Genomic DNA, 16570 nt, shown 5'->3' on the forward strand with positions numbered 1-16570 from the left:
CTGACGGAAACGTGGCTCCAGGACTCTGACTCCTCGATAACTAACTTAGCTTTTCCCCCAGAATATGCTATTTTTACTTTAAATCGTACGACTAGAGGTGGAGGTATTGCGATGGTCACCAAACGGTGTTATCCCTGTCAGTGGAAAGCCGCTGAACTTTTGGGGTGTGAGGGTGCCCTATTTAAAATAGCATTTAGTCATCAGTTTACCTTCTCTGGGTTATTAATTTACCGGCCTCCGGGCTGTGATTCTGTTTTTAGGGCTGCTCTTCCTGAGTATATTAGCATAGAGGCACTAGGATGCGCAAATTTTTATGTTGTGGGAGATCTTAATCTCCATTTGGACTGTCCTTCCTTACCTACTATTAGGAGCTTTTTGGCGGATCTTGAGGCTTTACAGCTCTCGCAGATGATTACCTTCCCCACACATAAAGGTGGTCATATTCTTGACCCGTTCTTCACAAATTTAGAAGGTCTCAGAGTTCTTGGTTCCTCTCAGTTGGTCTGGACAGACCACATGTTGGTGAAAATGGCATGCTCTCTGTCTGACTCTCCTTTTGTATCTCAGGATAGATTTGTTCTTAAACGACATTGGAACAAATTAAGTCTGGAGGATTTTTATCATCAGCTCGAGAAGGCTCCTTTAGGTCCGCTCACCGAGGTCGATTGTGGATACGATTCCTTCTGTGAGTGGATTTCTGGTGCCCTCGATTCTCTGATTCCTATGTGTTGGTCTAAGTGTCACCGGAAGGAGCCGAGCCCTTGGTATGACACTTCCTTGGCATCTCTTAAGAGGGTCTGTAGACAGGCCGAAAGATTATGGAGGAAGTCATATGACTCTGATCTGAAAATATGTTATCTTGCTAAAATCAAGATTTATCACAGAGCAGTGTGTCAAACTCGTGCCTCCTTTTATGCTCAACAGTTTCAGAATTCTACCAATCCATCGAAACTTATTTTTAAAGTATTAAAGGACCTGATGGCGAAGAGAGTAATTGCAGGGGAAATATGCTCGGATTCACATTGTGAGGGTTTGGCCTCTTTCTTTCATGAAAAAGTGCAAGCCATCTATCGCACTTTCCCAACGGGTTCCCTGATGCTAGAGCAGGTTGGTCGCACCTTAGGTGAGGGGGAATGTCTTTCTATCTTACCCCCCTTATCTCTGGAGATGTTTGACTATCTCAGCGCCAAAATTAAGTCTGGCTCTCCGGCTGACCCGTTGAAACCGGCCCAACTTAAGACTCTGGCACCGGTTTGCCGCTCCCCGGTACTGTCCTTGATCAACCTGTCTCTTTCTTCTGGAGTGGTTCCCGTTAGATGGAAGCAGGCAGTAGTTACGCCAATTCTGAAGAAGGCGACCCTTGACCCCCTTAAACCTGAAAGCTACCGCCCTATCTCCCTTCTTCCTTGGGCCACGAAAATAGCAGAGGCCCATGTAAATGCCACTCTTACAGACCACCTTGGTAGGTTTAGCATTCTTGATCCTACCCAGAACGGGTTCCGCGCGGGTCATAGTACGGAGACGGCCCTCCTCTCGATGGTCGAGCATCTGCGCTCCGTGATGGATTCCGGTCGGACGGCGGCACTGTTGTTATTAGATCTTAGTGCCGCCTTCGACACGGTCTCGCACGGAATTCTGATTCGGCGTCTTGAGGAGGTGGGCGTCTCTGGCTCCGCCTTGCACTGGTTTCGTTCCTTCCTTATGGATAGGTCATTCCAGGTGGCGATCCCGCCCGGTAAGTCGTCACTCTACCCGTTAGACCAGGGAGTCCCACAGGGGTCTTCACTGAGTCCCACCCTTTTCAATCTGTATGTGAGACCGTTGGCTGCGGTCGTCAAGCGGTGGGGCCTAACCATGGTATCCTACGCAGATGATACGCAGCTGGCGGTCACACTGAGTGGGGACTCAGACCTGGAGGCTCCAAGGTTTTGTGATGGTCTGCGGGAAGTGGCTAACTGGATGAAATCCAACTGTCTCCAGTTAAACACCAAAAAGACGGAGATTATGGTGGTTGGTAAACAGGTGGTTTTGTGGGATGATAAATGGTGGCCTTCGGAGTTGGGTGTGACTCCCCTCCCAGCGGCAGAGATAAAAAACTTGGGGGTATGGTTTGATTCTTCTCTGAGTTTCATCTGTCATACCAAGAAGGTGGCGGCTTCTTGCTATGGCATCATCAGAGGACTTCGACCTATCCTCAAATTCTTTGATGCACCTACAAGACAGCTGGTGGTTCAAGCATCAGTGCTGTCTAGGTTGGACTATGCCAACTCCCTACTGGCGGGGATAAACCAGTCAGAATTTCGGCGGCTCCAGCGGGTTCAAAACGCTGCGGCCCGACTGGTGACTGGTCTCCCCAGGCGATGTTCGGTGTCCAATACTCTGCGCTCTCTCCACTGGCTCCTTGTGCAGCAGAGGATTAGATTTAAGGTTCTCTGTTTTGCATTTAAAATCTTAAAGGGTACTTCCCCGCAAATCATGGAGAAATTGTTGATTCCTTATGTTCCCTCTCGCACTCTTAGATCGTTAGGCCAGAACTTAGCAGTGGTTCCGCGCTTTAAGCTGAGCAGAATTGGGGGCCGCTCCTTTCGAGTCCTGGCAGCGAGTTGGTGGAATTCTCTTCCTCCACAAATCCGGGCCATTGATGAGCTCCTTCAGTTTAGGTGGGCTATTAAGACCTTTTTATTTGTCTAAGCTTATCTGTTGTGTTTTGTCTTCTTTTGCCCGCTTTTAGTGCTGTGTTGTGTTTACCTTCTTAAAGCGCCAGGACGCCCCTTTGCTGGGGCAGCTGTGCGCGGTACAAATAAAAATAACATAACATAACAACATAACATAAACGCAGTGGCCTCCTCCAGCTTCCACAACTTCCACTTGCTACAGAAGATCTTCAGATGGATCCCCATTGAAACCAGAAAGACGGTAACCCAAGCCATCATCGCCAGCAGACTAGACTCCGGAAACACCCTTTACGTGGGACTCCCCGCCGACCTCCTCCACAGCCTCCAGACCATCCAGAACACAGCAGCAAGACTCGTCCTGGACCTCCCTAGGTGGACCTGAATCACCCCCCATCGCAGAGGTCTCCACTGGCTGCCCATGCACAAGAGGTGCAAATTCAATGTTTCACCCTCGCATACAAAGCCCTCCACAACATCTGACGCAATTTCCACCAGCCCACCAGGGTATTCCATTCTACAACCCTCGCTCAAGCCCTGAGAGTTCCAAGCAGCCGCAGTGGAGGGTTCTCCTTCTACCTTACCACCAAGATCTGGAACAGCCTCCCCCCGCTTACCACTCACACCCTCCTTGACTTCAGGTGGAAGCTCAAGACATGGCTCTTTGAGGTGTAGCTACCAGTATGCAGCAACATGCCACAGCGCCAGGATACCCAGTGGGGTGAGAAGCCACTGTTTACAAATCCAATGACTGATTGACTGACTAAGGCAATAGTGTCTGGACAACGTCAAAACAATGTGGCATTTTCACACAACTTCATGCCACAGTACTACAAAAAAAATGCAGCGTGAAATGCTTTTTCCAATGTATTTGCCAGTCAGATAAATCAGTTCACAATAAGCCAAATAAAAGGCGACCATTCAAAACGTTGCATTTTCAAGCAAGCCAGAAGTTTCACCATCAGAACCCATCTTGTTCATAACAATTCTAGGCTAATTTACCAACACTTCTTTTGCCCTTTGGTGTTAAATATAAAACTCCTTCCCAAGGGTCTCGAATTATGGGATAAACCACAAAAGATGAAAGTCTTAAGCTAAAGCCGCATAATAACTCACAGAGGGCTTCGAAGTGAAGCAAATTGTGAGGCACCATCTCCCAATTAGAGAGGTTTAATGTTGCCACAGCTGGACTGTTGGAGGATCAGCGCTGATAAATAGTTCTATTTTGTGGACAGATTAAAGAATGGAAACAAATTGATAATAACAGTCCTGGTCACGTGTTTATTCCAAAACATTCCAAGTCGGGAAACTCTTTCCGGAAGACAAGGTACATAGAACGCATTGGCATAACTGAATATAGGGTCCAGTATTATCATTTATTGAGAAAGCCAACTTTAAGAGACAAATCGTTTGGAAAGCACATTGTGAGCTGGCGGGCTCAGCGCATCCATTGAAGGGATTGCTTGCACACGCCTTCGTTCCTATGAATTCCCACTGAGCGATACTTAGAACAAGTAGAGATCTGAACGCAACGTCTTAGCCTGAGATAAGAAGGATCTAACGCGCACTGGGAGTCAGTCACACGTGACGCAATAACCATGAAGGTATAGTGGCTCCTGGAGTGCATTGCTCTATCTCACACAGAAGAAGAACAGAACTGGGCTTTTGAGGGCCAAGGTGAACTCGTCTTTGTTGTTTCTTTGAAGCTGGAAATTCTGCCTCGTAATCAGAGGTGGTAAAAAAATAGACACAAAGTACCCTGTCCTACAGCGACCCGAAATTGAACTGGACAGTTGCGAACAGATCCTCCGAAAAGACGCTCAGCAGTATGAACTTTGAACTCCGACTGCACCTCAACACTTTCCGAAGAGATGCCCTGCTCATTTTCATGTTAATCTTCGTATTCACGTTCTTCAATCAGAAGGTAGGTATAAGTCAGGCGAATAAGGTTTTAGTTGCAAGTATAATTTCCACAGCATCGTTTTAAACGTGGGAATATTGTGTGGCCTTTGTATCATGTTAAGACTTGAAGTTATTATAGACTAGCTTATAATGGAAATATATGCCCATTTACAGCTTGCAACCAGGAATGTATTTCAGGAAGCACCTGCTCTGTACAATAACTGATCATTAAAATGCATGCATTCATAACATAGCGTTTTGCAGTGAGTGCTGCGAGAAATCACTTTGATTAACACGCGTTACTTTTCATATAAATCTAGGGATTTTATTTAATTTAGTTTGGAAAGACGAACGATTTAGTGACCTGCTAGGACTATTTAACCTGTGTATTCTTCCTCCAGTGTTAGACACATATGTCAGCAAGATTCGCCCAGTCTACTGAAGATTTTTTTTAGTTTACTATACATTGCACACAGATTGCTAATTATTTTTATTTAGTAATGATCATTAGAATTACTTACAAGATGAATGTAAACAAACACCGCATGATGTGTACGACTGTTTAATTGAAGACAGGAGGATTGATCAGTACAACTAGCTGGCCCAAGTGGATTATTCATCAAATAAAATCAGGTCATTATTTGCAATTTAAAATGATGTTGTCGTTAAAATGTCAATTTCTTCGTTGGGATGTCGTGTGTTTGCCTGAATATTTCTTTAACTTCCGCTTTCTTTCAGATTTTCGGAGAAGTTAACGTAACCCAGAGTGGGCTCCTGACCACTGCATTTATGATTAATAAAGACATGGCTGTCAAGTGGACCATGTTAAGTTGTCACCTTCAGTCAGTGTTGCTTTTTTCAGCCAATAGAACAAATGTTGCTGGTAGTGTCACGGTTCCTAAAATATTGAAAGAGAAAATCTCATCTATTGTGCCAAAATGCTTTAAAGAGTGTGTTGACCAAGGGCAGTGCCTCTTGAAATAATAGTTGTTTTAGCTAAAGAAATGTTTGGATTCCATGCCAATTTCATCAGCTTCAGGTGTTTGATACTCATTTGAATGCATTAGTTGACTTTTCGGGATTTGAGTATGATCTACCATGCTTCAGAGAATAATTTAGATTTAGAAGCCTTAGTGTTGAAAACTGGGTAGCTATTTTCAATGTTTTATGTGGTAAAACGGAGTTTGTAAATGTGAGGATTGAAGCAACACGTTGACAAAACACGGTGACCAGTTGCATAACCTCTCCTAATGTTTGGTGACTTATGCCTAATTTATAGTTTGGCGGACGCGTTACAGCGACACAAATGTGACAAATATCCCATCCGCCTTTATTACGAGTGCCACAGGATATAATAAGCTTGCAGTAGGACGAGTGGGATATCCTTCATGTTTATGACGGAGTAACGTGTGTGCCAAATTCTAAATCCGGCCCTTTAGATGAACTCTCGAAAAAATCTGTCTATAATGGTGTAAACATGAGTGCTAGTCACGTTTAAATTTAGACACATTTTATTTCTACGTCATTGACATAACCTTACTGTGGAAGGACCACACCTTAACAGCAAAGGGATATTGGGTGACGAAAATGCGTGGCTTTGAAGCGTAGAGACCTTTATTTTTTACATTCCTGGTTTCCCCTTTTAGGACCTCATTTCGAGCAGGGTTATTTTACCCAGGGAGATAAATCCGGTTGAAGTTCCCATCACAAGTGTATCCAGGCCAGGAATTCTGGGGTCCAAAATCCATTGAGCGGCTAATTCCTTGACCAGAGACACCAGACCTTGCTGTGACTGTGAGCAACAGCATTACCCAGCCTCCACCTGCCCAAGGCAGCAATGCAGTGGAACGAGGACAAGTGGGCCTACACCCCCTATCCTTCCACCCCACTCCTCCACCCCTAGTTAGCAGTCCCACATGCATTTTCCACCTACTCAGAGAAACTGGAAAATGCCTGTGTTATTTGCCAAAAATGGTGGCAAAATATTAAGTAAACCACTCAGTGAATTTGGAAGAAAACCCCATAATGGATGGACTTTGCTGTGGAGCAACTAGTCGATAATTTAAATTCCGTTCCACCTGTATCTCCACAGCAAAGACCGGCCAACTCGTGATGAACCTCTTAACTAGTAATTCAAGTCTAAACAATATAGTTGTATTTTTCTCAGTTTTTCAGCCTTTTCACTGTAACAGTGACAGCACAGACGTGAGTAGGCCACATATCACCTGTCATACCATCCTGGGTGAAAATACATATGTGTTTTTGAGACACAAAGGGGGTGATTCTGACCCCGGGGTCAAGGACAACCGGGGCCAGGGTCGGCGGGAGCACCGGCAACAGGCTGGCGGTGCCCCGCAGGGCATTCTGACCGCGGCGGTTTGGCCGCGGTCAGAAAGGGAAAACCGGCGGTCTCCCGCCGGTTTTCTGCTGCCCTATTGAATCCTCCATGGCGGCGCAGCTTGCTGCGCCGCCATGGGGATTCTGACACCCCATACCGTCATCCTGTTCCTGGCGGTTCGCCCGCCAGGAACAGGATGGCGGTATGGGGTGTCGTGGGGCCCCTGGGGGCCCCTGCAGTGCCCATGCCAATGGCATGGGCACTGCAGGGGCCCCCGTAAGAGGGCCCCACAAAGAATTTCAGTGTCTGCCTAGCAGACACTGAAATTCGCGACGGGTGCAACTGCACCCGTCGCACCTTCCCACTCCGCCGGCTCCATTCGGAGCCGGCTTCCTCGTGGGAAGGGGTTTCCCGCTGGGCTGGCGGGCGGCCTTCTGGCGGTCGCCCGCCAGCCCAGCGGGAAACACAGAATCACCGTAGCGGTCTTTAGACCGCAGAGCGGTGTTCTGTCGGGGGAACTCTGGCGGGCGGCCTGCGCCACCCGCCAGAGTTAGAATGACCCCCTAAGATACAATTTTTTACCTAGTGTTGGAAATGGCCCTTCTGCAGGGTTATTCCCAGACTTTTTGCTTTCCTCCTTCTCTTTTTCTGACCTCATTTTTACTGGTTTCTAGACTCTGCGCACTTTACCACTGCTAACCAGTGCTAAAGTGCATATGCTTTCTCCCTTTAAACATGGTAACATTGGATCATACCCAATTGGACTATTTAATTTACCTATAAGTCCCTAGTAATGTGCACTGTATGTGCCTAGGGCCTGTAGATTAAATGCTACTAGTGGGCCTGCAGCACTGGTTGTGCCACCCACTTAAGTAGCCACTTCCCCTTGTCTCAGGCCTGCCATTGCAAGGCCTGTGTGTGCAGTTTCACTGCCACTTCGACTTGGCATTTAAAAGTACTTGCCAAGCCTAAAACTCCCCTTTTTCTACCTATAAGTCACCCCTAATGTGTGCCCTAGGTAACCCCTAGAGCAGGGTGCTGTGTGGGTAAAAGGCAGGACATGTACCTGTGTAGTTTATATGTCCTGGTAGTGTAAAACTCCTAAATTCGTTTTTACACTACTGTGAGGCCTGCTGCCTTCATAGGCTAACATTGGGACTGCCCTCATACCTTGTTGAGGTGGCAGCTGCTGATCTGAAAGGAGCAGGAAGGTCATATTTAGTATGGCCAGAATGGTAATACGAAATCCTGCTGACTGGTGAGGTCGGATTTAATATTACTATTCTAGAAATGCCACTTTTAGACAGTGAGTATTTCTTTGCACTTAAATCTTTCTGTGCTTTACAATCCACGTCTGGCTAGGTTTAGTTGACAGCTCCTTGTGCATTCACTCAGACACACCACAAACACAGGGTACTCAGCCTCACTTGCATACATCTGCATTTTGAATGGGTCTTCCTGGGCTGGGAGGGTGGAGGGCCTGCCCTCACACAAAGGACTGCCACACCCCCTACTGGGACCCTGGCAGACAGGATTAAACTGAAAGGGGACCTGGTGCACTTCTTAGCCACTCTTTGAAGTCTCCCCCACTTCAAAGGCACATTTGGGTATAAAACAGGGCCTCTGCCCTACCACCTGAGACACTTGCTGGAGAAGAAACCAGAACCTGCATCCTGCCAAGAAGAACTACCTGGCTGCTCAAAGGACTCACCTGTCTGCTTTCTACAAAGGACTGCTGCCTTGCTGTTGGCCTGCTGCCTTGCTGAACTCTTGTCTGGCTGCAAAAGTGCTCTCCAAGGGTTTGGATAGAGCTTGCCTCCTGTTTCCTGAAGTCTCAGGACCAAAAAGACTTCTCTTTTCCATTTGGACTCCTTGTGCGCCGAAAAATTAGACGCACAGCTTGCTCCGCGGTGAGAAATTCGCCGCACGCCAAAGCTGCTCGATGCGACGCCTACAGTGCGACCGAAACTTCGACGCACTGCCTCGCATGGACAACGCCGCCCGACTTCCAGAGGGGAAATCGACACAACACCTGCCGTGAGAAAGAAAATTCCACGCACAGCCTCCCGGAATGACGCGCAGCTGGATAACAAGCCAAGGAATCCACGCACAGACCCTGGGACATCTGGTAATACCGCGAACCACAGAAGGAGTCTTCCTGCGTGCCGGAAAACGACGCTCGTCTTCCCCAAATGAAAAATAACGACGCAAGTCCATGTGTGAAGGGGCGAAAGCGACGCACACACCATTTTTCTTCCCGCAGAACGACGTACGTCTCCCCGCGTGAAAAATAACGACGCAAGTCCGTGTGTGAAGGGGCGAAACCGACGCACACACCATTTTTCCACGCATCTCCTCCGCTGCGGCCCTCTGCGGAGATGTTCCACTCCAAACCAGGTACTTTGTGCTTGAAAGAGACTTTCTTTGCTTTTTAAAGACTTAAGACACTTTATATCACTTTTCAGTGATATTTCTACAAATTCTTATTGCATCTTTTATTGTGTTGATCTACAAATATCCAGATAAATATTCAATATTTTTCTAAACACTGTATGGTGTATTTTTGTGGTGTTATATGGTGTTATTGTATGATTTATTGCACAAATACTTTACACATTGCCTTCTAAGTTAAGCCTGACTGCTCGTGCCAAGCTACCAGAGGGTGGGCACAGGATAATTTGGATTGTGTGTGACTTACCCTGACTAGAGTGAGGGTTCTTGCTTGGACAGAGGGTAACCTGACTGCCAACCAAAAACCCCATTTCTAACATTGGTGATCAGCGGTGAGGATAGGACTTGTATTTGTGCAGTGACATACAGTAGCTAAGTATTTCACTACCTACCCACAGTTGAAGGTAAACTTGATTTTTATCTCTTTTTTGCAAATTCGTTTTTCCGAACAATTTTCAAAAACTAAATCGTCACTCAACATGTCTCTGGCTGGGTCCCAAGTAGGAGATTTGGACCTAGCCCTGTTGGAGACATATACTGTCAAACAGCTAAAAGGGTTCTGCAGGGTGATGAGAGTACCCACCCAAGGGGCCTCCAAAAAGGAGGACTTTCAAGTGGCGCTGAGGGCCTGGGCAGAAGCCCATTTAGGGGAGGATGATGAGGAAGAGGAGCCAGAAAATGGCCTCTCAGAGGATTTATTGCCATCAGTGGGTAATGTTACCACTGCAATTGTGCCCCCTTCCAGACCAGGGTGCAGGGTCTCTGAGCAAAGCCTGACCGCAGAGGAAAGGAGAGAAGAAAGGGAGTTCCAACTGCAAATGGCAAAACTGAAAATTGAGGCCCAACAGGAGGAAAGGAGGGCAGAGAGAGAAGCCAAACAAGCCGAGACTGAAAGAGCAGCCAAACAGGTGGCAGCTGAGAGATCTTTGGCTGAAAAGAAACTATTGTTGGCTCATGAACTGAGTCTCAAGGCGCTGGAGATCAAGGCGAGACAGTCTGAATCCAGCAGTAATGGTGGCAGCGTACTGACAGGACCTGCTGGAGAAAAGAAGGTTCGTATACCCAAAAATGTGGTGCCCAGTTTTGTAGTGGGAGATGACATAGATAAATGGTTAGCAGCTTATGAAGTTGCACTAAGGGCTCATGAGGTTCCTGAAGGGCAATGGCATACAGCTATGTGGGGTTATGTGCCACCTTTGGGGAGGGACACACTTCTCACATTGGACATAAAGGATCACAACACATACCCACTTCAGAAAGCCATTTTACTTGCCAAGTTTGGGCTGACCCATGAGGGATACCGTCAGAGGTTCAGGGACAGCATCAAACAATCCACACAAACATGGGTAGATTTCTTTGACTTTTCCAGTAAGGCACTGAATGGATGGGTGCGGGGCAGCAAAGTAGGTGATTACAAAGGGTTGTATGACTTGATTTTGAGAGAGCATATACTCAATATTTCTTTTACAGAGTTGCGCCAGCACTTGGTAGATAGTAAGCTGACTGATCCCAGGAAGCTTGCTGAGGAGGCGGACCTCTGGACTGGTACCAGGGTGTCCAAAAAGGTATCTGGGAGTGACCCCGAAAAGGGTGGTTCCGGTTCCCCCCGACAGAGTGAGGGGGAGGTTAGAGATGACCCAGACAAGTCCCAGAGTGCTGGGGGAGGAAAGGGTTCCCATGCCCCATCTGAAAAACAGGGTGGTGGTTCTGGTGGGCAGTGGCCCAAAGCATCCCATTCCCAACCCCGCTGCTTTGAGTGTTCCCAGATAGGACACAGGAAGGGGGACTCTGTCTGTCCAAAGAACTCACCCAGTATTGGGACCTCTACAGGGGTGGCCCATGTGGCCCTAGGGGAAAGTAGTCCCCAGGGGCAGGTCGTAGACCATGCCTTCATCTCCTTTAGTTGGGAGGTGGACTCAGAGGGTAAACTGGTGATCCCTGAGGGTGGAAACCGTCACTTCCACCAGGAGGGAGTGAATGGGGTCCCAGTCACCGCTCTGAGAGACACAGGGGCTAGTCTTACTATGATTGTGGAGAGACTAGTGTCACCAGAGCAGTACACCGGACAGGTGTGTAGAGTGACTCCAGCCATTGGGGAAGATTTATTCCGCCCTATGGCCCGGGTGTCCCTAGAGTGGGATGGGGAGGTGACCCAGAGGTGGGTCATAGTTAGTCTCCAGCTGCCCATTGACTGCATTCTGGGGAATGAGGTTCCCCTAGTGTCAAGAGAGCTGAGAGGGTTGACCCCTAAGGGTGCCCTGACAGTTCCGATGTCTGGCAGTCCCACTCCCCAGAGGAGGGTATGTGAGCCCAGATGTGGAGGCACGGTGAGGAAGGACTCACCCTTGTCCTCTGTTCTGCCTCAGGATACAGACCCTGGGCTGAGTGACCGGTATCAGGGATCCACCCCTGAACTGGTGAGAATGGAGAAGGGGTGCAAGACCCCTGGGGCTACTACCCCCCATTCTGGGATGCTTCCGGAGCCCCTTGGGAGCTCCCTACCAGCCCCCCAGCTGGAGGAGAAGCTCATCCAACGGCCCCCTCTCAGGGTCTCCACTTAGCAGTGGATGGCCTGGGGCCTGGCTCATGACACTGACAGCTGTCAGTGGCATCTGTTGGTTTCTGTCCTTGTGGGCAGAGTTTTCCCTGGGTTGGGGACAGAAGTCAGACCCAAGGAATGGAATGGGCCACATCACTTTGTTGGCCATGGTGGTACTGTCTGCATACTGGGATGCATCTGTAAGCAAATTAAAGTTAGGAGCTTTACAGATGTGGTCCTCAGGTGATGAGAAGGGTTCCCCATGGGCCAGATCAGTGGCCCCAGAGAGTATAGACAAAGAAGCCTCACTGAGTTCAGAAAGGCGTAGAACTGGCAAGTGCCCCTGCAGTAGTGGGCAATTGTCCATGTTCTATCGCCTTAAGCAGGGAAGTCCATCAGAGTGTTGATTAGTCTACCCTGGCTTTAGGCTGGAAAGGGGATATGTTGGAAATGGCCCTTCTGCAGGGTTATCCCCAGACTTTTTGCTTTCCTCCTTCTCTTTTTCTGATCTCATTTTTGCTGGTTTCTAGACTCTGCGCACTTTACCACTGCTAACCAGTGCTAAAGTGCATATGCTCTCTCCCTTTAAACATGGTAACATTGGATCATACTCAATTGGACTATTTAATTTACCTATAAGTCCCTAGTAATGTGCACTGTATGTGCATATGGCCTGTAGATTAAATGCTACTAGTGGGCCTGCAGCACTGGTTGTGCCACCCACTTAAGTAGCCACTTCCCCTTGTCTCAGGCCTGCCATTGCAAGGCCTGTGTGTGCAGTTTCACTGCCACTTCGACTTGGCATTTAAAAGTACTTGCCAAGCCTAAAACTTTCCTTTTTCTACCTATAAGTCACCCCTAATGTGTGCCCTAGGTAACCCCTAGAGCAGAGTGCTGTGTGGGTAAAAGGCAGGACATGTACGTGTGTAGTTTATATGTCCTGGTAGTGTAAAACTCCTAAATTCGTTTTTACACTACTGTGAGGCCTGCTCCCTTCATAGGCTAACATTGGGGCTGCCCTCATACCTTGTTGAGGTGGCAGCTGCTGATCTGAAAGGAGCAGGAAAGTCATATTTAGTATGGCCAGAATGGTAATACGAAATCCTGCTGACTGGTGAAGTCGGATTTAATATTACTATTCTAGAAATGCCACTTTTAGAAAGTGAGTATTTCTTTGCACTTAAATCTTTCTGTGCCTTACAATCCACGTCTGGCTAGGTTTAGTTGACAGCTCCTTGTGCATTCACTCAGACACACCCCAAACATAGGGTACTCAGCCTCACTTGCATACATCTGCATTTTGAATGGGTCTTCCTGGGCTGGGAGGGTGGAGGGCCAGCCCTCACACAAAGGACTGCCACACCCCCTACTGGGACCCTGGCAGACAGGATTGAACTGAAAGGGGACCTGGTGCATTTCTTAGCCACTCTTTGAAGTCTCCCCCACTTCAAAGGCACATTTGGGTATAAAACAGGGCCTCTGCCCTACCACCTGAGACACTTGCTGGAGAAGAAACCTGAACCAGAACCTGCATCCTGCCAAGAAGAACTACCTGGCTGCTCAAAGGACTCACCTGTCTGCTTTCTACAAAGGACTGCTGCCTTGCTGAACTCTTGTCTGGCTGCAAAAGTGCTCTCCAAGGGCTTGGATAGAGCTTGCCTTCCGTTCCCTGAAGTCTCAGGACCAAAAAGACTTCTCTTTTTCATTTGGACTCCTCGTGCGCCGAAAAATTCGACGCACAGCTTGCTCCGCGGTGAGAAAATCGCCGCACGCCGACGCTGATCGACACGACGCCTACAGTGCGACCGGAACTTCGACGCACTGCGTCACATGGACAACGCCGCCCAACTTCCAGAGAGGAAATCGACGCGATGCATGCCGTGAGAAAGAAAATTCCACGCACAGCCTCCCGGAACGACGCGCAGCCGGATAACAAGCCGAGGAATCCACGCACAGACCCTGGAACATCTGGTAATCCCGCGAACCATAGAAGGAGTCGGCCTGCGTGCCGGAAAATGCTGCACTTCTTCCTGGAGTGATAAATAATGACACAAGTCTGTGTGTGAAGGGGCGAAACCGACGCACACACCATTTTTCTTCCCGCAGAACGACGCACGTCTCCCCGCGTGAAAAATAATGACGCAAGTCCGTGTGTGAAGGTGCGAAACTGACGCACACACCATTTTTCCACGCATCTCCTCCTCTGTGGCCCTCTGCAGAGATTTTCCACTCCAAACCAGGTACTTTGTGCTTGAAAGAGACTTTGTTTGCTTTTTAAAGACTTAAGACACTTTATATCACTTTTCAGTGATATTTCTACAAATTCTTATTGCATCTTTTATTGTGTTGATCTACAAATATCCAGATAAATATTCTATATTTTTCTAAACACTTTGTGGTGTATTTTTGTGGTGCTATATGGTGTTATTGTATGATTTATTGCACAAATACTTTACACATTGCCTTCTAAGTTAAGCCTGACTGCTCGTGCCAAGCTACCAGAGGGTGGGCACAGGATAATTTGGATTGTGTGTGATTTACCCTGACTAGAGTGAGGTTTCTTGCTTGGACAGAGGGTAACCTGACTGCCAACCAAAAACCCCATTTCTAACACCTAGCATTTAATGTAATGCAAAAATGCAATACATGCCAATTTTGTGAAATATGAAAACGTTTTATGTTCTCACAATTGAGCTAAATGATTTTCAAATTCTATAGCAGTCAATAAAATATTCTATTTGATGCTATTTTGTGAAATAGCCACTGATTACTGTACGCCTGTATTAAATGAACTGTTTACGTGCACCAGGCACTACACAATGCAGCTTAATTTCATAGATAATCTATTGGTCTAAATATTGACATTCTTTGGGCAGTTTTAATCGAAGATTACTATTAAAGTTAAAGTTGTTTGTTTATGACCAGGGGCTTCATTCACCAGGATCACAGTGACAACAGACGGTCAAACTGTGTTCTTTGCGCTTGATGGCAAGTCCAGTGTTTAGCTGTTTTCGTTTACAAAAGCTACATAATATATTAATACCAACCAACATCGATTAATAGTTAATATTTTTAAGAAATATTGTACATGTTGTCATATATTCCACTGACTAAAGTGGGTCCTCAAAGCCAGCAATTTCTGACAGACACACGACACACGACGTGCAGTTTAATGGGTCCACCCTAAGCACAAATTCATGAGGCTGCAGAATGTTCATAAATAGTGAATGGTAACAAGCACACAAAATCTAGAAAAAAACAAACAAAAGCTAAAGACGTTTCTGTATGTCAAAAGAGTTGGGTCAGGATGGTGGAATCGCAGTGGATGAAAACAGTGTATAAGGCTTGCAAACTTGGTACCAATGCGGCACCCACGTGATAGCACTTTTTCAAAGTAGGTTAACATTTGATTCACTTTAGGCCAACTGAATGCTTTTTAGAACAACTGTGTGACTGAATATACATTTGTGTCTCCTTCATAGGCTGTATTTTGCTGGCATGACCTGGATAACACAGAATATGACTGTTGGCCAGTTGATCAACCGAACGAACACAACATGATCGACTGCCTGGGTTGGTGTTTTTAACATGTTTCTTGCTGTTATTTCAATACAGACATTTACTAAATGGTTTGTGTGCAGTTTGTATCACTCATTCATACTAAATATCAAACATGGCTCCCTATTCAATTTTAATAGTTTTTCAAAAATACATGCGGTGTCTACTTGTATTTGTACATCTTTTTCTCCATGCTCTTATATTTTTATTAATTCATTGTCCAATGTGTAACAAGCACTTGATGATCATGCATGCACTTACTCCTCACATAATTAATTCGAAACATTATACCTAGAAACAAACAACCAAGAAATTTGCATCTTGCATCTACATGTGTCCTCCCAGTGGCACCCTTTGAGCAGTTGCTTTTCAAACTTAAAACTTTGCATCAGTTATCCCCAAACCAAAGACCGACATACGGAATTTAAAGTGTCCCTGCGGTACTGAATGTAAAATGCCCCTTAGAGTAAAATACCTGAAAAATAGACTTGCTAACGATTTCCCACAGTTTATCAGTTGTAAAGGAGGCCAGTTTAATAATTTCTTGATGTTACTTCACATGCTATTTGATACGCTGGTGCTCCTATCATGACATCTGTACTTACTATAACTTAGTGGGTGAGTTTGGAAAATATTACCTCCATCATAGACATAGACATTTTTTTAGATATATTTGGTTATTCAAAATTCATACCTGAAGGCGCATTTTTTGATGTAACATGTTAGCCTGGTTTGCGTATTTGGAAACTGACAACTATTTGGAACTAAGGGAGAGTAGAATAGACAACCATATTGAAATACCCCGAGGATGAAATATGTAATATGTCATTAGTGGCGATTCCAAAGTTGGCATGTTGAAACACTTCTATGGGCCACTTTGTGTTAATCTGGTGCATGCCCGTTGAGTGCAAAAAGATGCTGGGCTTGTTCACCATGAGCTCTTCAACCCACATATTGTTGAACAAAGGAAAGTGTCAACATTTGCACAGAATGTCACATGTTAAAGAAGGTAAGTTCATAATATTGTCATTGTTTTAATAAATGGACAGGCCTAGAATGTCAAACTTTGCCCCTTGATAAGTAAAAGGGCTTGTGTTAGATCACTCAGAG

General features: G+C 46.5%; 1 protein-coding gene across 1 annotated transcript in view; it reads left to right on the forward strand.

The window, feature by feature from the left end:
* LOC138293926 (atrial natriuretic peptide receptor 2-like) overlaps positions 1 to 16570 on the forward strand; it is a 445904-nt gene that overhangs the window by 41169 nt on the left and 388165 nt on the right. The window contains 1 exon segment of the mRNA XM_069233205.1: positions 15385 to 15475. Coding sequence (XP_069089306.1) covers positions 15385 to 15475 — 91 coding nt within the window.

Source organism: Pleurodeles waltl, chromosome 4_2, assembly GCF_031143425.1.
Source record: "Pleurodeles waltl isolate 20211129_DDA chromosome 4_2, aPleWal1.hap1.20221129, whole genome shotgun sequence".
NCBI classification, from domain to species: domain Eukaryota; kingdom Metazoa; phylum Chordata; class Amphibia; order Caudata; family Salamandridae; genus Pleurodeles; species Pleurodeles waltl.